The sequence below is a fragment of the Salarias fasciatus genome, chromosome 23 (genome assembly GCF_902148845.1).
Source record: "Salarias fasciatus chromosome 23, fSalaFa1.1, whole genome shotgun sequence".
Taxonomy (NCBI): Eukaryota; Metazoa; Chordata; class Actinopteri; order Blenniiformes; family Blenniidae; genus Salarias; species Salarias fasciatus.
The window spans coordinates 19418104-19443317 of NC_043766.1; the positions used below are offsets into that span (position 1 = coordinate 19418104).

Genomic DNA, 25214 nt, shown 5'->3' on the forward strand with positions numbered 1-25214 from the left:
ACATCATACAGTAACAGATACTATGTATGATGATATGGAGCAATCTCAGTGTCTGTTTCATTAAACTGTGTGTGTGTGTGTGTGTGTCTGTGTGTGTGTGTCTGTGTGTGCGTGTGTCTGTGTGTCTGTGTGTGTGCGTGTGCGCGTGTGCTTGCAGCACCAGCAACAGGTGGTTCAAGCCGTGGAGAGGGCCAAGCAGGTCACCATGGCTGAGCTCAATGCCATTATCGGGGTGAGTCACCTTCATTTATCACAGACTCATGCACGCATGACCACCCTCACACACACACACACACACACATGCATTTTTATTAATATTTACTGTTTTTTGTTTTTTTTTATTATTATTTACATTTACACAATGGAAGAGGAGTCCGCAAAATGTTGATGTCTACAATCTTACAATAGGTTATTCTGATGTGAAGAAACATAACATCCTTTCCAGGACGATGTTTTGTTTTACAGTTGAAACATTAACATTGTCTAGCATTAGATATTGAATGAGAAAAAGAAATCAGTGTTTTTTCTGTTGGCTCAGTATGCATGCATTGCTGTACTGATCACATTAATATCGCACTGTTTTGTATACAGTGCAAGTCAAGGTTCAGCTGTAAGGCTTCTATAGTGAATACTTGAGTACTTACATCTCCCTGCACATTAAATTAAAAAAACACAACAATGTGCCAAAATATATTGGAAATAAATTGTTGACAGAAAAAGTTGCGTATTCATTCTCATTTAATAGTGCACGACGGTCCATTATCACCTCTGTATTCTGCACATGTTGTGTGGCCCTTCTACACTACAGTTTATGTATGCATGCAGCCACAGTGATGCTCCTGAGTGCTGTAGTAGAAGCAGCTTTCCACTGCTTGTCAGTGCACTGATCACATTACCGTCTACTTAAAGCCTTTTGTTCCTCCCAGCACTACAAACACCGCTGTCTCCAAGGTGTGTGTGTGTGTGTGTGTGTGTGTGTGTGTGTGTGTGTGTGTGTGTGTGTGTGTTTAATACACCAGCTTGACAAAACAGCACACAAAAACACATCATAATGCTTCCCTCAGGATAATAGCCTTTCTTTATCTGCGGAGCCTCCTTTGGCCCGAGTTTTCTCTTTCCTCATCTCTCTTCTCTTTCTCTTTATTTCTTTTCTCTTTGTGTTCATTTTCTTCATGAATTCTGTGATCCCTCATAACGCTTTTTCATTCTCTTTGTCTTACTTTGGCCATATCCTCATTTCTCCTTTCATGTTATTTTTTTAATTTTATCTTTTGCTCTCACTGCTGCTAAATATCCTTTTTTTTTTTCCTGCTCTCATTTACTCTCTATCACTTATCTCCTGTTCTTCCAATTCACCTTCACTTCTCACTGTTTTCACAATGATTTTCTTGTGTTTCTCCTCATTTGCTCTCTGACTCAAACATTTTCCCCTATCTCTATCACCTTTCTGTATTTCCCCATGACTCTTTCCTACATCTTTCTCTCGTGCCGTCCCTTGAAAACCAATCCCATCATCTTGATATCTCACTATTTTCACCAACTCTTCTTTTTTTGGCTTTCATCACCCTTGCCCTCCCTGTGTATCCTGATCATTCAATTTCCCTCCCTCCTTTCCTTTTCTACTTTCTCATTCTCATTTGTCCATCTCTCTCACCTCTTAATCCTCTAATCTCTTTCACGTCCTATCTACCTTCATCTTAATTTCCTCTCTCACTGTTGAGCTGTCCATGTGGATTTAATTTCGCTCACCTTCTACATATCTCATGTTTCTCTCTGCTCACTTTCCCACTCGCAACACCCCCGTCCCACCCCCAACCCCCCCACCCCCACCCTCACCCCCACCCTCACCCCCAACTGCTCCTCTCTCATTTGATGTTTGTCTGTTTTGTTTTGTTTTTTTTTTTCCATTATCTCTCTACTTGTCTCTCCAAACCATCTACGACATCATATGGACCAATTCCTCCCTTCCCTTCCTCCCTCCCCACTACTTTGCTTCCCTGTGGCCACAGCAGCAGCAGCTCCAGCACCTGTCTCACCATGCCCCTGGCATTCCCCTGACACCACACCCATCCGGCCTGTCCCTTGGCGCTGGCGGCTCGGGGCTTCTGGCACTGACTGGGGCCTTAGGAGTCTCAGCCCACCTAGCCTCCAAAGATGAGCGCAACCATCTTGACCCTGAACATCTCAGAGGTAAAGAAACAGCAGAGGTTTTGCCGTTGAAGTTATTCATGAAAATGGAACTAGCTATCGCGAGTTTTGGTTGAACAGTACAATTCTTGATGAAACAGACCAAAAAAAATCTCTTTCCCACCCAGTACTCTGACATAGAAACCCACTGGCAAATTCAACCAGACATAATTTGGGTACGCATATGAAATTGATATGGTGAGCATTTATAGATGGTGCTGTAAAAGTTTTTTTAAAAGTTCAGATTTTGGGGTTTATTGTTGCAGTGGCAGTCACTAAATCAGTAAATATATTTGAGCTGTCTACAGTGAAAACCATTGTGCTTGCTTTGATTTAATTCAAATGTCCCAGATTGGATATCTGATGTATTTGAAAAACAAAACCCAATATAGAATAAATCTTTAGACCAGTTTTTCTTTTTTCAAAGTGAATGCAAATCAGGTTTAATAAACTATCCAAAATCAAATTTCTTGAAATATGTGCAAATGTGAAGCCACATTTGGGATTCATTCATTTTAATGAAATTTATCATCAACTAAATTGAACAAGGGGGAACATTACCATTGCTAGGGCTAGACAGAGAGCTCAAACACTCTCGGGCAGGGGTGTAAGACATACAGCCCATGGGTCAGAACCGGCACACCAGAGAGTCCAATCAGGCCCACCAGATTAAATTTGCCAGCTGTGAGAAACTATGGTATTAATTGCAATATATTAATTTGACCAACCAGGAATGCATTTTAATTTTAATTTTTTTCTTTTCTTCTATTCAAAAGGCTAATTTTGTCATGTGTCATAAAAAGAAAGTTCATTGATAGCGAACTTCCTAATGGCATTTTAATACATTGTTGCACTACAACAAAGACATAGATTTAGAATTCTAGGTATTTGTATAATATAATGCTATTATTTACTGGTCCAGTCCTCTTGAGATCAAATTGAGCTGCAATATGGCCCCTGAGGTAAAATATGTTTCACTTCCCTGTCCCAGGGTCATCAGTTTGAGAAACATTGAACGTGGAGCCAAACATTTACATGGATATAGCATGAAACATACACAAGCAATAGCTAACACAAACATGAAAGATACAGACAGAAATGCACTACAACTGGAACTAGTGTGTGGCAAGGCCTGAAGCCCACCATGAGTGGTTAAAACACATTGGAAACAATAATCTAATGATCACCCAAGAAAAGACAGATTATTAAGCATGGCATAAATATAATAATCCCCTACCCATGCCCCTCCCCAATTCCCACCCCTTCAGTCACAGACCCCAGATGTAGTGAAACAAACACCCCACATCAAGTCAGGTATGAGACGGGATCAAGTAAAATGACCACAGAAATTGGGGTGAAGACTCACTCTGAAAAAAGTCCGAGGATGGTCAAGTTGGCAATGAAGCCTCTTCATGGTGCTGAACAGTGGTCAATGGCGACAGAGGCAAAGCACTGGAGGGGCCAAGCAGAAGGTCGGTGACAATGAGGGCAAAGGCACTGCGGGGGCTGCGCAGTTGCATGGAGATGTGGGTCCTGAACCCCTGTCTGAGTTGGGCATGTAAACAGAAGGAGGTGGGTCCAACTGGGTATCCTCAGAATCGGGCAAAGAAGCACATGGAGGAGAGTATCTGTGGACCCCCTCAAAGATGGGCACGGAAATGGGTGAAGGTGGATTCTTCTGGATCCAATCAGAGATGGGCACGGAAACAGATGGAAGCAGGTCTATGTAGACCCCTTTAAAGTTTGGCAGAGATGGGCGTATGGGCAAACACAGAGGAGTCTTATTTGACCTCCTCAGAGATGGGCAAACAAACAAATGAAGGGGGGGGGGGGTCCTCCCGGACCCCCTCAGAGTTGGGCAGAGGATCAGATGGGGATGGGTCTTCTGGACCTAGTCGGAGATGGGCACGGGAGCAGATGGAGAAGGGTTCTTCTGGAATCCCTCAAAGGTGGGCACAATGGAGGTGAGTCTTCCCAGACCTCCTCAAAGACGGACAGATGCAGGACCCCCTCAGAGATGGGCGCACAAACAGGCAGAGGTGGGTCCTGGTGGGCTTTTCAGAGGCTGTATCGGAAACAGAAGGCGGTGGGTCTTTCTGGAACCCCTCAGAAAAGGGGCAGAAATGGGTTCTGCAGGACCCCTTCAGAGGGTCACAAGAAGAGTCAGGGGCGGATCGAACTTGACTCCTTTAGAATGGGAAGGGAAGCATACAGAAGTGGCTTCTCATGGAATTTTATTTAGATGGGCGCAGAAACTGAAAGATGTGGGTCTTTCTGTTTCCCCTTGGAGATGGGCAGAAGCAGAATTTCCTTGTCCGCCTTGTTGATTGTTGATTGGCGCAGGCAAGTTCGCCTGGACTTCCTCAAAGACAGACATGAGAACAGCGCAAAAAGGGTCCTCCTTGACCTCCTCAGAAATGAGCAGACTACGAGACAGAGGTGGGTCTTCCTGACCCCTACAGAGACTGGGACTAAAGCAGATGAAGGCAGGTAACCTTGGAGATGGGCAAAGGCAGTTTCTGGAGGACCCCCCTCAGAGACGGGCACAAGAACAGTTGTAGGCGGGTCCTCCTGGAACACTTTCTAAATCGGGCATGGAAAGAGACAGAAGTGCATCTTATTGATCCCCTCAACGATATTCAGAAGCGCAGACAGAAGCCAGTTCTATTTTCTGGGGCGTTTTGGACAATGTCAAATATGGGCAGAGGCAGATTTTCAAAGATACCCTTATTGATGGGTGAAGGTGGGTTCACTTGTACGCCAACAAGCCTGCCGCAAGAACAGTCCCACAAAGGTACTCCTGGACCCCTTTGTGAATCAAACACAGGAACAGACAGGGACTTGTCCTCTTGGACCCCTTCAAAGATGGGCAGAGGGACAGATAGAGGCAAGTCCTACTGGATCCTTCAGAGATGGACAGGGGGATCCATCTGAAAATCTCTTTAAAAAAAAAAGGTCATTCTAAACTCATTCAGAAGTGGGCAGTGGAACAACCACACAATGGGAAAAGAAAAGATATGGGGTAGAGTTATTTTATACCTTTAACCTTGACCATAAGAAAAAGTCAGGCTTAACATCCACAGGCAAGAAGAATTGATAACCTTGCCTATTCCATGTTGGTCGTGGAATAGCATGAACTTCTCAACTTACACCTTGCTTAAGAATAAAGGCTCCAGCCATGCTGAGCCAGTTTGTGCTCTTTGGGTCCAGACAAACACAGAGACACACTTATTTAATGCACTTTTTTTGTTTGTTTGTTTGTTTGTTTGGTTGGTTGTTTTTCCAAGTCAGATAGACAGATATTTTTATTTGAATGAAGCAGATACATGCATAATATGAGCCAAACCAAAGTCCAAAAAAACATGGACTAAGTGTCTCAACTAAAATGAGATCGACACATGATCTCAAGCAAAGCAAATACTAGTGAAAGCTAGGGTTGGCGATCTGAATGAGATACATTTTTTTTAAATACTGGTTAAAATTATCTTTGTGACCCGATGGGAAGCAATTCATAGCGTGTTTTTAAAGTAGACCGGAAAATATCCACTATCTACAGCAGGAGTAAAACGGGAAAAACAGCAACCAATAGTCTTGCTGGGACACCTTTTTTTAAACCAATCAAATGCCTTCGCCATTCGACCTGCCCCCTGCGCGTACATGTCAATGGCGTGCACTGACCCTGGTTCAGTGCGCGCGTAGAAGGACGGCGCGTCGTTGCAGAATGGTGGAGAAGAATATTTTGGGGGTTTACTTACCGTTGAGTGCGCCATAACTTGGCGTAGTGCAAATAAAGAAAAACGAAGAAACGAAGCACTGAGGACAGGTTACGCCAGGAACACACTGGACGCGGAAGCGCCGCGAACGCCTCCACGTCTCCGCTCCCAACGGGAGCTCCTCCAATGGGGTGGGAGCTAGGCGGAGCCTTGGGGAGATGCTACATTCGTGCTACATGCTAGTTTTCCAAGATTGCCAACCCTAGCTTTAAAGCTGGAAAAACTTGAATATGGAGCACCAGGCACAGTGTGTCTGGTGGTAGTGACAAGATTTAGGACAATTCAGTTCAGGTCAGTTTTATTGATATAGCGCCAAGTACAACACAGTCATTTATAGGCACTATTACAGAGACAAACCCAACAATTCTACATGAGCAAGCATGAGCAACTGTGTAAAGAAAAAACTCACTTTGAAATGAATAAACTTTTGCAGAAGCAGGCTCTAAAGGAGCGACTTTCTGCTATTCCATTTGGGGTGAGGGGATAGAAGGGGAGAAAAGGATACCACACGGAGAGAGATTGTTTCTCTGCATCAACTCAGCAGGACAGTATATATAAAGTACATACATGCACACATGCATGCATGGATGCATACATACATACATACATACATACATACATACATACTCAGACATCAGACAATGAGGCACATATGGTAACACTTAAGGGTAATCACAGTAAACCGCAAGGGGAGCAATGTAAAATTACACTTGAGGCAAATTATTAACACACCACACACGTAAACTGAAATCAGACTTTAACATGGACATAGCCACAACACGAAACTTGCACAAGAAAACATTAAACCAAAATTAATTAAACAAATGGCAACATAGAATAACCCAAACCAGTACATGGCAAGACCTAAAAAACGATCAACCACAAAAGTCTAAAACATAATGGAAACACATGTAGACAGAACTTAAAAAATAGCACCAGGGCTGTGACAATGATATGGGACTAGATAAAATGCAGAGCAATGCAATTCATTATCTATTTGGAGCAGAAATCTTTCTAAGTTGCACGGCAGCTCACCTTTTGGACTAAATCTGAACTTATTTGTTGGTAATTCCAAGGTTTTATGGGCAGATGTGGTCGTGGAACGAGCAAAAAATGCCGAAGAAACGCATTCTGTGTATGAACTTCCATTCACCCCGGTAGACTATCTTATCTTTGTGCTCTTTTTCAGGCACTGAGCCAAGGGAGACTTTCTCATGAATATACTGGGAGCTAGGGGGGTGGGGGGCACTGTGCAAGAGCTGCAAGAGAGAAAGATGGGGAGATCAGTCTGTTCATATTGTCGTTTTAAGCATCTGTGTAAGAGCTTATGCATGTCTGCAGCTGTGAGTGTTTCTGCACTTACATATGAGAGAAGGAATGAGTGAAAAGACAGTGTTGAAAGAGGCAACGGGGAAAGACAGCATTTTTTTTACTGGTTAGAGAACAGAGGAAAAATACAGAGGAGACAGAGTGGAATAAGACACAATAATGGTTTGTATCTTCAGTAGAGAGGGAAGCAGTGGTGGTTCAGTCTAACCTTGGGTGACTGGGGACTGTGGTTATTATTATCAGGACTGACGTCAAACTTTCTCTTTTTCCCCTTTTCTCATCTCAATCACTCCTTTATCTCTCATTTTCTCTTTACTTCTCTCTTCCGATCCCGCCCTTCTTTTGTCTCGACCCAGAGGGAGCACCCAGCAGGGTGAGTACTTCTATGTGTGTTCATTGATATTAGAGTTTCCTGCACCCACAGTTTGCTTTATGTGTGTGTATGTGTGTACAAGCGCATGTGTATGTGTGCTTATTAGTGCCTCTGTGTGAGTGTGTGTGTGTGTGTGTGTGTGTGTGTGTGTGTGTGTGAGACATTGACAAAGTGCAGAAAATGGAGACACACTCCAAAGTGGCCTCTAAAAAAAGGCAGTGCATTGCTGGAGCTCAGCCAAGAGCAGCACAGCTCAACACCGGCACAATAGCTGCTCATCACCATCAACCTTGAGTTTCTCAAGGTTTTCTACATTGCACTAACATCCAAGCTCACTGCTTTTTGTTGTTTTCTGAAGGAACCTACAAATTGGGTTAATGGATTAACAAGAAAGTCTTTAGTTAACAGCACCACAAAGGTTCAGGTAAATCTGGGAGAGTTACAGAGCAAGTAAAAGGATTATTAGCTGGCCAGTAGCCAGTCGTGTAAACAAAACATTACAGTGACTCTGTAAAGTTTGAAATGTGTATGCCTCATATGAACTTTATTGACAAAAACTATGTGAACCCCTTCACATTTTCATCTTTCACCATGTAATGTGAGTTTTTTTTAATGGCATCTTGTGTGTCTTATGTGTATATGATGTTACCAAATACTATGACTTTTTAAAAATTTCATTTACCATGACATCGTGATACATCTCAAAGATGTTGGGATGTTTAGGTTAAAGGCAGAAATACAACACACTTTGTGAGTGGTGTTGGCTTAAAGCTAGAAAATTAAAAGAAAAATAGGAGCTAAAGGGGATAGAAAAGCCCAGAGCAGAACCAGAGCATGAAATGTTGTTAAAAAATGAAATAATTTATAATGAAATAAAAATTACTTAGGAGCTCGGCTGACTTTTCTTTCCCTGCCTTGCTCTCTGTCCGCAGTGAAACCATTAGCATAATCTAATCAACAAAAACAATGCTGATTGTTGAGCATCAGAAAAATTGCTTACTCGTGGCTGAGATTTGCGAAGTATTACAGTAAATGAAATAGGACAAAAATAAAGGGGGGGCGGTGGAAGGAGCATTGGGACAAAAAGAAGAAAGTGTGGACTAGGAAGGAAATTGTGAGGGATAAAAAGAATAAAGGAACATTGGTGAAGAGTACTGAGGTCCATTGTGCAGTTCTACTGTCCTCTGCTGAGCATCTTCCTGTCCTTCCTGTGTGACTCGCTGATGTGTTAAACTCGTCATCCTCATCACAGGAGAACAGAACATGTGGCCCTCACCAAACCTCTGGTCTTGTCCGGGCTGCAGTGTAAATATGCCTGCACAGCTTTAATGCCCAATAATGAGAGCCATAGTTTACATGAGGATGGGCATGTTTAGGGAGGAGCATAAATTAGCTTTATAGGCTGTCCTCAGCTATCCAGTGCAACTACCACTAGAAGTTAACCTGTGTCAACATCTGCTCTTCATGTTGTCATACCGTGTGTGTGTGTGTGTGTGTGTGTGTGTCTGTTCGATGTGATTTTCCACATCAGTACCAGGCATGCTGCAGAATGATTGTGTTGATGTTATAACCTGTTAACATATCTATGAACTGTCATGTCTTCAGGCTTTTAGAGAAGTGTTTACTGTGATATCAACAGAGACATTTTGTGTATTGATTAGAATTTTGTATTTTCTTCCAGAGTAAGTCAGTGTCATCAACAGACAGCCAGCCGGCTGAGGAGCGCCAGGGCCCATCAGGAGGTTATGCTTCCTCGCAGGGAGGAGCTGAACCCAAGAGGAGGCGCTGTGACGACAAAGAGCCACTTCCACCACACTCCTATGTGGGTCTTTCTACCTCTCTGTAGGGACCTCTGTCATTAAAGTCCAGTCTTATCCTACAGCTTTCAGTGTATCTAATTTGACACCAGCTTTGTCGTCTAACCATTGGCTGCTGTGCTTCAAAAATTGAGGTATACTGACATCAGTCTTAGTGAAACCAAAAAGAAACACCCAACATAGAACCATAATAAGATAAAGAATCTCTGTAAAATTCAATGCAATAACAATTATGCACTTAGATATAAATGTGTTTTATCTCCGAGTGTGCTACATGTGTGCTTATATTTATAATTTGGCAAAATAGTGAAAACATCATGAGGTGCATGCAAGTCTGTATTTTGTGTGTGTGTTTGTGTGTGTGTGTCTGTTAAAACGTATGACATTGCTTATGACATTATAGGCCACATGGGAGTCGGGGGCCCGCGGCCAATTAGAACCCTGTTTGGTTTGGATGGGTCCAGTGGGGAAGAGCAAGCAGCCAGAGGCAATGTAATGCCAGAAGAGAGACGGCCCAAGCAGATAGCTGTAATGAATTAGATGGTTGTGTGTTTGCAGGCTGGAGGATTGATTGACACTGGGAGTCTGTCTGTGCAAGACAGCTTCCAGCTAAATCAGTTTGGCATCAACAACAACAGTCCAAATCTTCCCATTAGTTCAGAGCGGGAACAAGCACAGATAGTTTCCACTTTCTGAATGTTTTTCCTCTCTTTCTGCCTGTCGAGCTGTATTACGCCCCCCTATTTCTTTCCGTCTCTGTTTTTCTTTTTCCTCTTCAATGTCTCCTTATCACAATTTCTCAATTGCTAGGGTTTTTTTTTCTCCCACTCCAACTTTTTTCCTTCTTTTTTTCTTCCATTATGCTCCATTTTTGTCATTTTGGGATTTGTTGTCTCTTTCCTCTTGCTTTTTTTTTTCCTATTTCCTTTCACCATCTTTCTCTTTCTTTTGGTCTCTCTCATGCTTGCTGACCATTTTTGTATTCCTTCTAGGAATAGGTTCTGTTTTTGTTCTGCATAATTAGGTACTGATGTCACTCCACATGGGTGTCAATAGGAATATCAGGGCATGATCACGTCAAAGCACTGTTGCCATGGTAACTAAGTGCCATCATTCTCACCCCAGAAAAGCAGAGAGAGAGGACAGTGAAAGAGAGCAGAGTGAAATGGCTAGTTGAAGACCAAAAAGAGCAACAGTGTGTATGCATGGATGTGTGCATATACATGTGTGTATTCACACTTTGAAATAGTGCATGTTTTGTTAAGGTTTCACGCTTGCTAAGAATATATGCTGTTCGTTATCCCTGTGTTAAATGTTGCATAGTGGGCAGACAGAGTAAAGAATCAAAGACCAGGCTGTGATATTGATATATTGATCTGTGTGTGGACTCTCTTATTATTAAAGTTCTCAGTGTAAACACTACTATATGTTCATGTGGGTGACAGAATAAAAGCTTTTTATAACTATTGAGAAATTAAACATTTTCCTCTTCTTGTCACCCCCCCCCCCCCCCCCCCCCCCCCCCCCCCCCCAGGACAGTGATGGAGACAAGAGTGAAGATAACCTTGTAGTGGATGTCTCCAATGAGGTGAGTTAAAATTAATTTTGACACACTTTTTCTTAAAGTTTCTCTAACCAATAGTTTCATACTGACAATGTAATTGCAGTAATACACATTTGTTGGAGTGATTGTCTGGAGGGATGAATAGGGATGATTGCTTCTTTACTGAGCTTTGTGTTGCATCAGTAGCACTTAGTTGCTATAGTGGGATTTTCCAATCTGGTGTTTGAGAGAACAGCTTAGAAACTTGCAACTCTGGAACAATACCTAACCCAGGATGTGGAGATCCCTTGGGGGGTAAACCCACAGATCACAGGATGCTTTTTCTGTTTAGAGGACATGTTTTTGGCCATGTCAAGGAAAACAGTAATAGGACACTTTGGAAATCTTGGATATCCATCCATCTATCCATCCATCCATCCATCCATCCATCCATCCACCATCCATCTTCAACTGCTTATCTGGGACCGGGTCACAGGGATAGCAGTCTGAGTAGGGATCCACAGACTTCCCTGCCCCCAGACACTTAGTCCAGCTCTTCCAGGAGGATCCTGAGGCATTCCCAGGCCAGCCAAGAGTCAATCTCTCTAGTGTGTCCTAGGTCTTCCCCAAGGCCTTCCCAGTGGGACATGCCTGGAACGCCTCCCCAGGAGGCATCTGAAACAGATGCCCGAGCCATTTCTGATGGTTCCTCTCGATGTGAGACACAAGAGATGCTGCTGAATGCCTTCTCCAAGTTGACAAAACAGATGTGGACCAGTTGAGTGAACTCCCACGAGCCCTCGAGCACCTTAATGAGGGTATAGAGTTGGTCCAGTGTTCCACAATCAGGAAGAAAACCACATTGTTGCTCCTGAATCCGGGGTTCAACTACCGGTCCACCTCTCAAGTACCCTGGAATGGATTTTCCTGAGGAGGCTGGGGAGTATGATCCCCCTGTAGTTGGAGCACACCCTTCAGTCCCCCTTTTTAAAAAAATGGAATCGAACCACCACACGATGTTGCAGAGACGTGTCAACCAAGACAGCCCCTGCACATCCAGAGACTTAAGGTACTCAGGGGAAATCTCATCCACCCCCAGTGCCTTGCCACCAAGGATCTTACCAACCACCTTGGTGACTTCGGCTTGGGTAACGGATGAGTCCACCGCTGAGACCTCAGCCCTAGCCTCCTTGATGGAGAATGTAGTGACGGGATTGAGGAGGTCCTCCAAGTATTCTTCCCACTGTCCAATAATATCCCCAGTCGAGGTCAGCAGCTCCTCACCTTGAACTTCACCTCCTGAGGCACCGGACAGTTTGCTAGAGGTCAACAGCGAGTCATCCTCAATGGCCTCCCCAAGCTCCTCCCAGACATGAGTTTTTGCCTCCACAACCGCTCAGACGGCAGTTCGCTTGGCCAGCCGGTACCTGTCAGCTGCTTCTGGAGTCCCACGAGCCAACAAGGCTCGATAGGACTCCTTCAGCTTGACGGCAGCCCTTATTTCTAGTGTCCACCACCGGGTTCGGGAGTTGCCGCAACGCCGGGCACTGGAGACGTTACGACCACTGCTCAGAGCAGCTGATTCAACAATGGAGGTGTTGGTACCCCTGTGTATGAACATGGTGTTTGTTTTGGAAAAACTGCGACTACCACAGATGTCGAATACCACTCGGGTTCAGTTCAGAGAAGCTGTGGGTCCCAGTCACCCCCTTCCAGGTCTCACTGTTGCTGCCCACGTGGGCATTTAAGTCCCCCATTAGAACAATGGAGTCCCTAGTTGGAGCACTGTCCAGCACCTCTTCCAGGGACTCCAAGAAGGCCGGGCACTACTGCTGTTTGACCCGTAGGCCAAGACACCAGTGAGGCACCTGTCCGAAGGCGCAGGGATGCAACCCTCTCGTTCACTGGGGTGAACTCCAACACGTGGCGGCTGAGCTGTGGAGCCATAAGTAAATCCACACCTGCCCGCCACCTCTCACCACGGGCAACGCCAGAAAAGTAAAGAGTCTAGCCCTTCTCCAGGGATTGGGTTCCAGGGCCCAGGTTGTGCGTGGAGGTGAGCCCGACTATACCTAGCTGGTACCTTTCACTCTCCCTCACAAGCTCAGATTCCTTCCCCCACAACGAGGTGACATTCCATATCCCAAAACCCAGTCTTAGATATATTTGATGAATTGATATAATTGTTTTATTTAAAAGGCTTCGTAGATTGATATGAGTGCATCTGCATGCCAATGTTTGGCTGCCTGTAATGTTTAAGAAAAGAAGAGATCACATTGTCTTTATTTTACAATTAATGAGGGACACTCAAGTAAAAAAACTGTTGTGGGCCACTGCTTTCATATAGCTTGTTTGATTGCTGGTGAACCACTTTGTTTTACTACTGTAAATGAAAATTCATGTCTGAGAACAGGTCAAAAATAAATGTAATAATAATAGACCTGAAACAGTATCTGCTCCTACACTTTGTGAAGAGCAGGTGAAATGTTAAGGAGGCTCTACCTTTGAAGTATCTTCCCTACATGATTTTCTCCCAGTCACCTTTGAAGAAAATGTTTTGCAAAAAAACACATTCAATGATTTATTATGAAGCACAGTTACCTGCACTGGTTTCCCATGAAAAAAGGTAATGGCTTATTTTGCCATAGTGCTTGTTGCAAACCGTTTAGTCAGCTCAATGGAAACCTGTAAAAATTCATCCATCAGGAATATACAAACTCATACCTAAGTAATCATATACTGAGTTTTTCAGAGGTGAAATCTTTTTTGAAACACAATTATAAAACTTACAAAACAAAGAATCCTATGTAATACAAACTTGGTAACAGCTTCTGTCAACCTCTCCACAACATATTATCTAAAGCTGATAGATTCTCTCAAAGATCTGCCTACATTATAGAAAGTGTCTCACTCACAGAAAGTCAGCCTCTTTCCCACACACCTTGCAGCTGCATTCTAGTGTAAAAGCTCTGTATCTTTGGTACGTCTCTGTTACAGAAAATATCTTTGATTTTCTCACGGAGCCACAAGTTATTATACAAGCCAGCCTTTATCTGACGGAGGTTCTGCTCTGTGATGCAGCCCACACATGAATAAAGCATGAATTCAACCTTGGGAGGACTAGTGTTGCTCATGGGAATAGCTATAGATGTGCTTGGCACAGATTGGAACTGGTCTCCTCCCACTGCACAGCTCTTTATCATCAACCTTTCAGCAATTCAACTTTATAGAACTGTTCTGTCTGTGGAAGAGGTCAGTGTTTAATTAGATTTTTGTTTGTTTTTCTTGGAGCTTCGATTCTGTTTTGTAGAAAGTCACACTCATGCATATCTGGAGAAATAGATAGTTGATCATATTTTATTTTACAGAGAATTAAAGCCCATTGTGTTCATGTCTAATTTTTTCAGAAGACCAAGTTTATTTTTTTTGTCTGACGTCAGTGATATCACTTTTTTTTTTTTTTTTTTTTTTTTTTAACTACTCGAGGAAATTATTGAATATAAAGCTGATAAACTTTTCCAGATTGTTTTTCACAGAAAAGATTTCACTAATGGGTACCAAGTCAAGTTAGAATCAGAGAATGAAATTAAATAGACTAAGTAACAAGTGAATTGCTTAAAGTGTAGAGAGAATAAGCATCACTCACTGCTTATACCAAAAGGTAGCCTCGTAAAATAGCCCCGCCCACTGCTCATCCACGTTTGGATTTTGGACGCACACATGCGCACACGCACGCAGGCATGCACGCACGCACACACACCCTTCTTTTCTTGCCACCCTCTCCTCTATTGTCTTCCTTTCATACCTTTGTTCCTCTTACTCCTCCCTCTTCTCATTAGATAAGTGGAGTCTAGTTCATGTAATATATGCGAGCCCGTTTATGCCCCTGGAATATTTTAGTTCTTTAAACACTTCATGCAGTGTATCAAAATATGTTTCATCTCAGCCTTCTGTAGTTTGATATTGCACACAAAAGCAGAACCGGTGTCTTGTGAGAATTGGAAACTTGTACAAAAGAAAAAAGAAAAAAAATGTGACAAATGTGGGTAATAGGAGAAAACGGCAAGAAAGTTCTCTGGTGGATAGTGATGTTTGTGTGTGTGTGTGTGTGTGTGTGTGTGTGTGTGTGTGTGTGTGTGTGTGTGTGTGTGTGTGCGTGCGTGCGTGCGTGCGTGCGTGCGTGCGTGCGTGCGTGCGTGTGTGCGTGCATGTGTTTAAGCTGAAAAGGGCATGGCTGTGTTTAAACATACATGCAAGCCTATGGCTGTGTCTTTCTGTATGCAGATGATTACAGGCGTAACGTCTGTGTGCATGCGTGCTTGAGCGTGTGTGTGTGTGTGTGTGTGTGTGCATGTGTGTGTTTGTGTGTCTAACCACTGAAATGTCTGTGCTGATCACCACGACCCAGAGAGAAGTGCTTACTCCAGCACTCTGCTCTGGGGGAGGTACTGCTGGCTCAACAGTGGCTCCAGTGATGAAAATATCTGTAACAGCAACATTATCTCCAAGCCTGTACACTGTACCAGTGACAGTGACAACCTTGAATGTTTCATGTAATATTCCCCACGCTTTTAGTGCCTTTGCAAATCAGAATGTAGACTGTGACAGCAGAATTTATGTTGGATCCATTATAGAAGAATCATACACATTTTTCCTGTAAGTGAGCAGTTTTTCCAACTCGGTAATGTACGGTAGCTTGTTCCATGAAAGCTTTTAGATGTGCGACCACACGGGGAAATACACATGTGGTCGAACATCTAAAAGCACCATGTGTGTATTTCTTATCTTTGTTTTTGTTTTTTGTTTATTGACAGGAGTGGCAGTAATAATCATAAAGACAGAAGTATATTGATGATATAAGCAAGTAACCGAGCTGTAGTAATAGATGGACGGACATGTCCTCTGCAAACACAGGGCAACAACATCATAAAGAAACTCATTCATCTTAGATGTATTATCTACAGCATCCACTGTCAATTATTTTGTGCCAACACTGCCAGCAACAATCCTATAAGAACAGTTTTTTTTTTTTATGTTGACTTCAGTATCTGCTCACCAACATGGTTTGCATTTATGAAAAAGTTTCCATTTGAGTGATATTTGGCATAAAGTTAATTTCCGCTGTTAATTAGGATAAAAGTATATCTTTATATTTTAGAATTATCTTCACTCAATTTTGGTAATTTATGAGCAGTTTTGCTTCTCAACTCATTAAGGCCTGGAGCAACAGGTGTGGTATTCTTCATTTGCTACCAGATGTAAACCTCAGTCTGTTTGAATCAGCGTAGTTCTCCAAGGGTACAGAGTAATACAAAGTTCCAGTTGTTCCAATCGTCCTGAATAATTCATTCAAAATCATGTTTGTACAGACTACTATTTTCAGAGTGTGCCCCGTACGCTGCTCACAAGATGACATGTTTGCCATCCCACCTGAGACGATGGAATCTCCATTGTCATTGGTCTGCAATGTGGTCTGCAGTCCTATTGCAGCTACATGTCGCTGGGTATTTGTTGCATGCCGTTCTCAAGATAAAACATTACAAGAAATCCATGAATTAGATGAATTGAATGTTGCCATAGGTCTAAATAGAGCCCCTAATCATTCTATGATGTAGCAGAAAGAGCTGGAAAACGTTTCCTGCTTATTTAAAACCTTTTCACCTCCATTTTATGTTTTAAATTCAAAGTTAAATACATGACTTGATCTGATATATAAATTATGGGTCAACAACTCTAGTTTTTTTGTCCCTCGTCTGTCACACAACACACAGTGTACATACTCTCAGACTTCAGAAAAACCTTTTGAGCTGTTCTGAACTTTCCTCTGACACTCACTGTGGTGGACAGGTACATTTACTCTGCTGTTGTCAAAGATAAAAAAGATAATTTAAGAGCAGATATTATTATGACGACTACCATTGATGTCACCCTCAGCAATCAGCTTTTTTTTCGAGTGTTCAATAAACTACAACTTGTTAATAAGTAGTAGTAGTTAATATTAAGTAGTAGTCACCCTACTGTGATTTATTAGTTTTTGGTACTTGTACTTTTATGATTTTTTTTGTCCTCAAGACTGCAATTTTCTTAACTTTACAATGTAATCTATTTTTAAAAATCATTAGTCACCACCAAGTACTTCCAAAATGGAATTAACAAACCTTTTATACCATTTATAAACATTAGATTTTGTAGCCAATACATTTATTCTTTCAACAGAGAAAGTTGTTGCCTCGTGTTCACCTTTATTTATAAAAGAATTATATCGTGCCATAGGGTGATTTTTATTGATCTCATTATCTGTCTAAAGAATGTAATTTGATCGTTGGTTATGTCTGCAACCAAGTATGAAAAGTGGGTTAAAAACTAATGATTACTCCATTAAAGTGCTGTGTGCTTTTACATTTTTAATAGTATCTTTACTTGCAACTTAGTACAGTCTTAGCAATAAGTCCAGAGATACAAATGTAGTTCTGCTGAAGTGCTTTCTACACATCTGGTTTGTGCAAAATAAATCGGTCAATTGGAAGCCTAAAAAGTTGTGATGTTCTCAATTTTATCTTTTCCTTTGTTTGGGTGCTCTGAAAAAGGGATCCGTATCTATACCATACATTTATTTTTGTATCCTACTTTGTCTCTCTTCAGGGTCAGCTAACTATGGGTATCTGCACCTTGTACATGTTGCCATTCCATCAGAAGGCAAACACAGAAGACACACACACACACACACACACACACACACACACACACACACACACACACACACGCACACACACGTTTGTACTTACATCGTTGTGAGGACACTCATTGACATAATGCATTTCCTAGCCCCTTACCCTAACCCTAAACATCAAAAATAAATGCCTAACCCTAACCTATGACCGAAACCTAACCTAAACCCAATTCTAACCCTAAATCAAAAACCAAGTCTTAACCCTTAAAAAGGTCAAAAAAAGGCCTGTCGAAAAGTGAGGACCGGCAAAAATGTCCTCACTTTGCAAAAATGTCCTCACTCTATTGGTGAAAAATGAATTTTGGTCCCTACTTTTGGGTATCTACAAGAACACACACACACACACACACACACACACACACACACACACCTACAGGCAACTTACAGTCACCCCTAACCTCGCATATGATTTTTTGGACTGTCGGAGGAAACACGGTATCCAGAAAAATGTCTGCATGCACAGAAAGAACATGCAAACACAGCAAAGCGTTGCTTGAATTTGAACCGAAAACCTTCTTCATTTGAAGCGAGGGTGTGCGATCACTTATCTTCTACACACCACTTTCCACCATTAATTAAATGGTTAATGAGAAAGACATGACTTGATGGAACCTGTTCAACTGTACTGTGAAGAAAACTACCAGCTGAGGCAAGAGAACCATGAAAAGTGTGGACAGTGAGACTGAAAGGGGCAAAAAAGAACCCACTGAATGCGCGGACTGCAACACTGATACATGTCTTCCTCCTTTGTTTTCATTCAGGAGCCTAACTCTCCTGCTGGCAGCCCTCCTCATTCACCACATGGGAACGGGTTAGACCGGGCCCCCACCCTGAGGAAAGAACTTCCTGGCTCCTCGAGTGCGGGCGAGGCCCCCTCCACCCCAAACCCCCGCAGTCCCACCCCAGGGAAGGCCAAGGATTCTGCTCAGGTAAGACAGACACAGCTACTCAGAAAGAAGGTGCACTCTGCCATCTGAGAGAAATGTTCTTCTCTAAATCACTGTAATTTATAACATTTTAGTAAGACTGACACATTTCATCTTTCTTATTGATCATGAAATTGATTTCATTACACTTTCTACCCGGAGGCAGTCTATTTTTGGTTTTTATGGTGTTTTTGCTTTGGGGATTAAAGCTTATACAACCCATAACTACAGCGCAGTGAACGATTCATGTCCTGTTAGACGGCACTGTTAGAATAGTTTTGCCTGTTCTGGTAAGACAAACTGTCTCTTAAGATTTATCAAAGAAGAGTCGCTCTCTGCCTTAACCTCATAAATATTCTATGTCTTACAGTCAATCATGCGTTTTATTGGTGTTGAGTATTGTGTGTGACTTTCTGCAGATGGATAAGTCCCAGTCGCCTTTGTCCAAGTCTGGCACCCCATCCCCTTCCCATCGTGAAGCCCTTACACCCGGAGCACCGGGAGCCCCAGGGGCTCCTGCTCCCAGCACCTCCTGCCTTCGTTTGGTCAGCAAAGCCGCAACCAGTGCAGATCCTCTTGGTAAGGCTCTCACGGCCGCATCACTGCTGTTATGCATTGAAAAGAAGAAGGATAAAACAATTTGATGCAAGAAGAAGTACACAAAACTGTAGTTTTGAAGTTTTCTGGATTAATTGGCCATAAAATGTGTTGTGACCACCATCAAAGATCAAATTCATAGCATATATATTTATATATATATATATATATAAACACAAAGTGTTTAACCTAATGTCACAGCAGTTATGTTGAATATAGATATGAAGTGTCATAATTGTTGATATGGAACTAAGATTTTGTGTGTCTGTATTTGTGACTTTCATGCAGAACAGTTCACATTTTAAGGCAAACCGATGCAGAAAATTAGGAAATGTTTCATGTACTTTCTGTTGCTACTGTCTGTAAAAGCTGCACATACACAAGGAGTTAAAACACCATTTATATTGTACATAAACTGTTCAGAAAGTCTAAAACGAATGGTAATGTAGCAGCCTAGCTTATCACTCACTGGAAAAAGAAATCACATTACTTATGACTTCACATATAATTCAACACTTGGCGGTTCGAGGGTGTCTTTTCTCCAGTTGTGCATGCACAGCCATATTTTTAACATGTCAAGCACTTTGTTCTCCATTTTAATGTATGAAAAGTGTTCTATAAATAAAGACCACCTGGTTGGTTGATTGATCATTTGATGTATAGAACCAGTGCTTTATAAAATTTCTCATGGTTGTTAGTGAGTGTGTGTGTGTGTGTGTGTGTGTGTGTGTGTGTGTGTGTGTGTGTGTGTGTGTGTGTGTGTGTGTGTGTGTGTGTGTGTGTGTGTGTGTGTGTGTGTGTGTGTGTGTGTTTGTTTGTCTTTCTGTCTGTGTTGTGATTTACGGGCAGCCTGTCCAGTGTGTACCCGACCTTCACCCACAGTCAGATAGGACCGACTCTAGCTACCCGATGGATGGATGGATGGATGAATGGATGGATGGATGGATGGATGGATGGATGGATGGATAGATGGATGGATGGATGATGCTCTCTGTTCTAAGTCTTGCTGGAGGAACGAATAATGTTCAATAGAGGAATAAGTTTGCCCGCTCTTCTCAGCCCCCCTGTCACTGTGCCTCTGCTTGTGTATCGTATATTGCTCCCTGTCTTTTCTCCCATCCTTCAACGCCCCCTTCCTCTTTCCCTCCTTGCCCAGCTCTCCGCAGTCCCATGTCTGTGCCCCCCGGTTCATACCCGGCTCATTTTGGCGTGGTGTCCCACGCAGGACTGAACGGGGAGCTGGCCAGCCCGGGAGGGTTCGGTGGGGCTTTAACTCTCTCCCCACAAATCAGCGCGGCAGCCAGCGCCTACTCCCGCAGCCCCATGGTGAGTAAAGGCCAAATTATTCTTCTCTGTCAGGGTTTATTTTATTGTTCCGATGCAACCTGCTGCAGCACTGCTTAGAAACATGATGAATCTCTTCTGCCACGCCAGTAGTTTTGCTGAGCGTCCGTTGAACACTTAAAGTTCTCATGTTTACATTCTGTTGATTATTCCACAAGAATCTTGTAGAGCACACTTTTCTCAGGCAGAACTGTGGAAGTTTGCATTTTGGATTACAAATGAAAATCAAAATAAGCTTTCACCATTTGTCAACTTGCTGCATGTTGTGTTCAGTATTTACAAATATGTACAGCTTTATAAACATGCACACAAACACAAGAGTCCAATCAGCTCCTGCAGTCAATTAATTTATTCTTTGACAATCATGTTAGTTTCCGCATTTATTGTTTTGATTTGAAAATTTGATTTGATTACATGATATTAGATACATTTTTTTTCTGTTCCAATCAAATCTTTTGATGAAAATAATCCAGAAATCAGACGGCACACTTGTTGTGTGTGTGAAGTTGGTAACTGTTTCTTCCCTTTTCTCGTCAGGTGGCGTATGACTCTCGGTCTCACTTAAGAGCCCCCGGGTTGCCCTCCTCTCTCCCTGGTTCCTCTGGTGGCAAACCGTAAGTTCAGTAAATCCATGGAAATCTTACCTGTACAAAGCTCCTGCTCCAGCATGCATGGAATATAAACTGAAATTCATAATGGAGTAAAACATTATTACCCTAAGACTTTGTCTCTTTTGGCTGGGGCGAGAGCTTTTGAATCACTTGAGCATGTGGATGTTATTATTTTATAAACAAATAATGTACGTTTTCTCAGCTCTCTTTGTTAATATGTATGTTTATGTTCAGTGTTGCATCAAAAAACATAAATTCATTTGAAATTATAGACACCAAAGATGGTAGAGGGAAGCAAACCTATAGGTTTCAGGAGAGGAATGGGGAGAAATAAATTAATATTATTGAAAAACCACAAATTAATCGTTTAGGATAGAGTATGGCTGGAGGAACACTACGATATTTTGTGAATCCAGAGAAAAGGTGGAGATACCAGGTGTTGAGATCCTGCAGTGCAGCCCCTCTTCTGGGCCTGCCCCTTGATAAATCAGCTTCTGGATAGAAATTTAAATTAGACAGCTCAGATCTGATTTTGTGTATTACTTGTTTCACTGTCCACATGGATTTAGATGCTGTTGGGATACGTCACGTAAAGAGCTGAGACGGATGCTGTCATAACAAAGTTGTGTTACACCTCCGTTCAACGCTGCAAAATTTGTTGAACTATGGCAAATATTGGAAGAAAACTGTGTGAAAGATAAGCATGTGAACATGTTGAGCTAAGAGTTCATGCATTTTATGAATTGCTCAGTTGTAAAAAATATTAGGTTTGAATAAGGATCCTAATAAGAAGTGGCAGCTTGCTTTTTGTTTTTTCACACTCCGTTTTTCCATTGATCCACATTAACCACGAGTAATCTGACGTATTAGAAATATACTGTTGCATTATGTAAGTCTTCTGCCTCCAATCAGACACATTTGCACATTTTGCCTTGCCGTTGTTGATAAGGGACTTGTGTTGTTTTTTGCCATTTGTTACAGAATAGTAATTCGTTCTCGGCTTGCTAATTTGAAATCATAAAACAGCCCTGGTTTCCAACCGCCACAGTATTGATCAGCCATTAGCAATGCCACACTGACTCTGCCCTGTAATACAATCTGCCATTACACATTCCCGCCCACAGCTACAGCCAGCCCACAGTAATTGCCAGGACTCAGGCAAATATTAGGCCAGTCTGTGCTGTTTTCAGACTTTACATGGTTTTCCATAGACGCTTACGTGGCGTTAGATGAGTTATGTGTGCTTTCCTAAGGTTCTGTGCATTAACAGTGTCATTGATTTATTTATTACATCCTATATTTCTCCTCTGCTTGAGCCAGTTTCAGTCCTCCTCCTAGTCTAATTCCTTTAAAGCTAAACCTCTTCATTTTTCAAATATTGATTTATTGCTGCCTTTTTCTCGCCGACTGTCTCCTCCACAGCGCCTACTCGTTCCACGTGAGCGCAGACGGCCAGATGCAGCCGGTCCCCTTTCCCCCCGATGCGCTGCTGGGCCCGGGAATCCCTCGGCACGCGCGTCAGATCCACACCCTGAACCACGGAGAGGTGGTGTGTGCTGTCACCATCAGCACCTCCACACGTCACGTCTACACTGGAGGAAAGGGCTGTGTCAAGGTGTGGGACATCAGCCAACCAGGAAGCAAGAGCCCCATGGCCCAGCTGGACTGTCTGGTGAGACATGAGGGTGGACAGCAAACAAGCTCGCACACATGAAGTAGAAATGGATATGGCTACACTGACAGGCACACAGAAGCCAGCACATGCAACCAAATGTGTGTGTCCTCAGTATATTCACTGAGCAGATTTGTTTCTATTGACTGGGTCATCTGTCCCCCTCAGTTTTCGTTACTGACATCAACATTAATTTCCTGAATGTCTTCAGTATTACCATATGTCCTGTAGTTTTTTTTTTTTTTTAATTTTCTCTCTGATGCAGTTATATCAGTCATCATCTGACTGGTTTCCTTATCTTGTCTCTTCAGAACAGGGATAACTACATCCGCTCTTGTAAAATCCTCCCCGACGGGCGGACGTTGATTGTCGGTGGCGAGGCCAGCACGCTGTCGATCTGGGATTTGGCCACGCCCACCCCTCGCATCAAGGCGGAGCTCACGTCGTCCGCCCCGGCCTGCTACGCTCTGGCCATTTCCCCTGACAACAAAGTCTGCTTCTCCTGCTGCAGCGACGGCAACATTGTAGTCTGGGACCTTCACAACCAGACGCTGGTCAGGTGAGAGGAGGGAGGAGCGCTCGGACAAGCAGAACAGCGTTGGTGTTCCCATATAGATTGTCTTTAGGAGAGCACAGAGGGACACAATGGGGCAGGTGAAGATACAGAAATGCTTGAAGATGTGAAAGTATATCAGAAATTTCAGGGGGAAGGAGAAGAAGAATGGAGGAGGCAGCTTATGAAATATGGAAGAAGGGAGAGGTGGTGGAAAGAAGAAATTGTTACACTCTGGGGTTTCCTCAGCCCTTTATGGTCAGGTAGGAAGAGTTGGGATAAATTAGCCATGGGGGATATGGGCAGGATAAAACTGCAAGGTTTTGGCAAGGTAGGACTGAATGAAAGAGGAACTGAGAGGGAATAGGAAAGTAACACTGTGGTGAGGCAGAAGCGGGGACGCAAGAAAGAATAGGAGGAGCAGGTGTGGGTCTGGTGCAGGCAGCAGGTTCTACTGGGATGAAATGATTAGAATATATTTGTTCTGACACATTTTAAAGAAAAGATTCCAAGAAACACAGCAAGCTGATACTTTAGCTGGGTGTATTTGTGTGTGTGCTGTTTTTGTTTTTGCTGAGGAACTCCATTTGTCTCCTCCTGGCAGGCAGTTCCAGGGCCACACAGATGGAGCGAGCTGCATCGACATCTCCAACGACGGCACCAAGCTGTGGACAGGCGGTCTGGACAACACTGTCCGCTGCTGGGACCTCAGAGAGGGACGCCAGCTCCAGCAACATGACTTCACCTCACAGGTACACTCACAGTGGTTTAAACTATACCTCAGTATTTCCATAATCCTATAAAAATCCAGCTTTCACATTACAACAAATACCCTTCAGCATGTTTCAAGACATAGACACACAGTTTTGCACCCTTGTCTTGGCGAATTTTTAAAAGTAGTGAGAAAAGTACTCGGGACCGTTGGTTCTCAAACTGTCCTACCAAGAAATGTAAACATATTCCATCCTGTAACTTATGATGTATATTTTGCTACATAGCTTCTACAGTGCAACACAATACCTGCTGAATTACAGTGGCATCTGAGAATACATCAACATCGTTATAAAATGAGTCAAAAGAGCATCAACTGTGATAACCTGTGATTATAGGAAGCTTCGACTTTTAGAGCCATCTCGTCCTGTGCTTGGTCCACTTACCGTTTTTTTATTTAGTCCTTTTTTTTTTTTTTTGGTCCATTTTTTTTATTCAAACTTCAATTGCACTTTTATTGAACGACACCACACAGAGCTTGTTTGCGCGCGTACCGAGACCTGCTTTTCAAACGGGCTTGTTTTGTTTGCTCAGCGCACATCAAGATACAGATGGCAGTGTTCACGCTTCCACAAACGGACCGCACCATGGCAGCAATCCTACTTGGGTGTCGTAGCACCTTCAAATACACATCTCAGAGTGACTTAGATAAACAGTAAATACCACAAATTGTTTGGGCAATTACATCCTCGCCACCAGGGGACAAAGTATATGAGAATTAATGTGACCATTGATATGAAGAAAAACTACCTGTATATGTATAGTGAGTCAAATCAGTGTATTTATTGTTGTGCTGAGCTTATGATGCATTTATTATACAGTGGTTACTGAGAAATTCCCACTGACAGGGTTTTAAAATCCTCCTTCTCCCATCGTCATTGTGATTGTTGCCCAGTTTGCCTATGTCTGACTGAGACAGTTACGGAGCCATCACATCTAAATATCTCCAACAGACTGTATCTACCAAACAAATGTACCAAACTGCGCA

At 42.8% G+C, this 25214-nt stretch overlaps 1 protein-coding gene across 3 annotated transcripts in view; it reads left to right on the plus strand.

Annotated features, from left to right (window-relative positions):
- Nucleotides 1–25214, plus strand: part of tle2b (TLE family member 2, transcriptional corepressor b) — a 92158-nt gene that overhangs the window by 57967 nt on the left and 8977 nt on the right. Inside the window, exons 6-17 of one of the 3 annotated variants that reach the window (XM_030082764.1) lie at nt 158–232; nt 2010–2190; nt 7646–7662; nt 9344–9484; nt 11014–11067; nt 18514–18681; nt 19098–19257; nt 20432–20601; nt 21157–21233; nt 22653–22902; nt 23214–23461; nt 24060–24207. In XM_030082764.1, the coding sequence (XP_029938624.1) occupies nt 158–232; nt 2010–2190; nt 7646–7662; nt 9344–9484; nt 11014–11067; nt 18514–18681; nt 19098–19257; nt 20432–20601; nt 21157–21233; nt 22653–22902; nt 23214–23461; nt 24060–24207 (1689 nt within the window). The remainder of the gene's footprint in view (nt 1–157; nt 233–2009; nt 2191–7645; nt 7663–9343; nt 9485–11013; nt 11068–18513; nt 18682–19097; nt 19258–20431; nt 20602–21156; nt 21234–22652; nt 22903–23213; nt 23462–24059; nt 24208–25214) is intronic. The other 2 variants (XM_030082766.1, XM_030082765.1) reach the window with 2 other exon arrangements.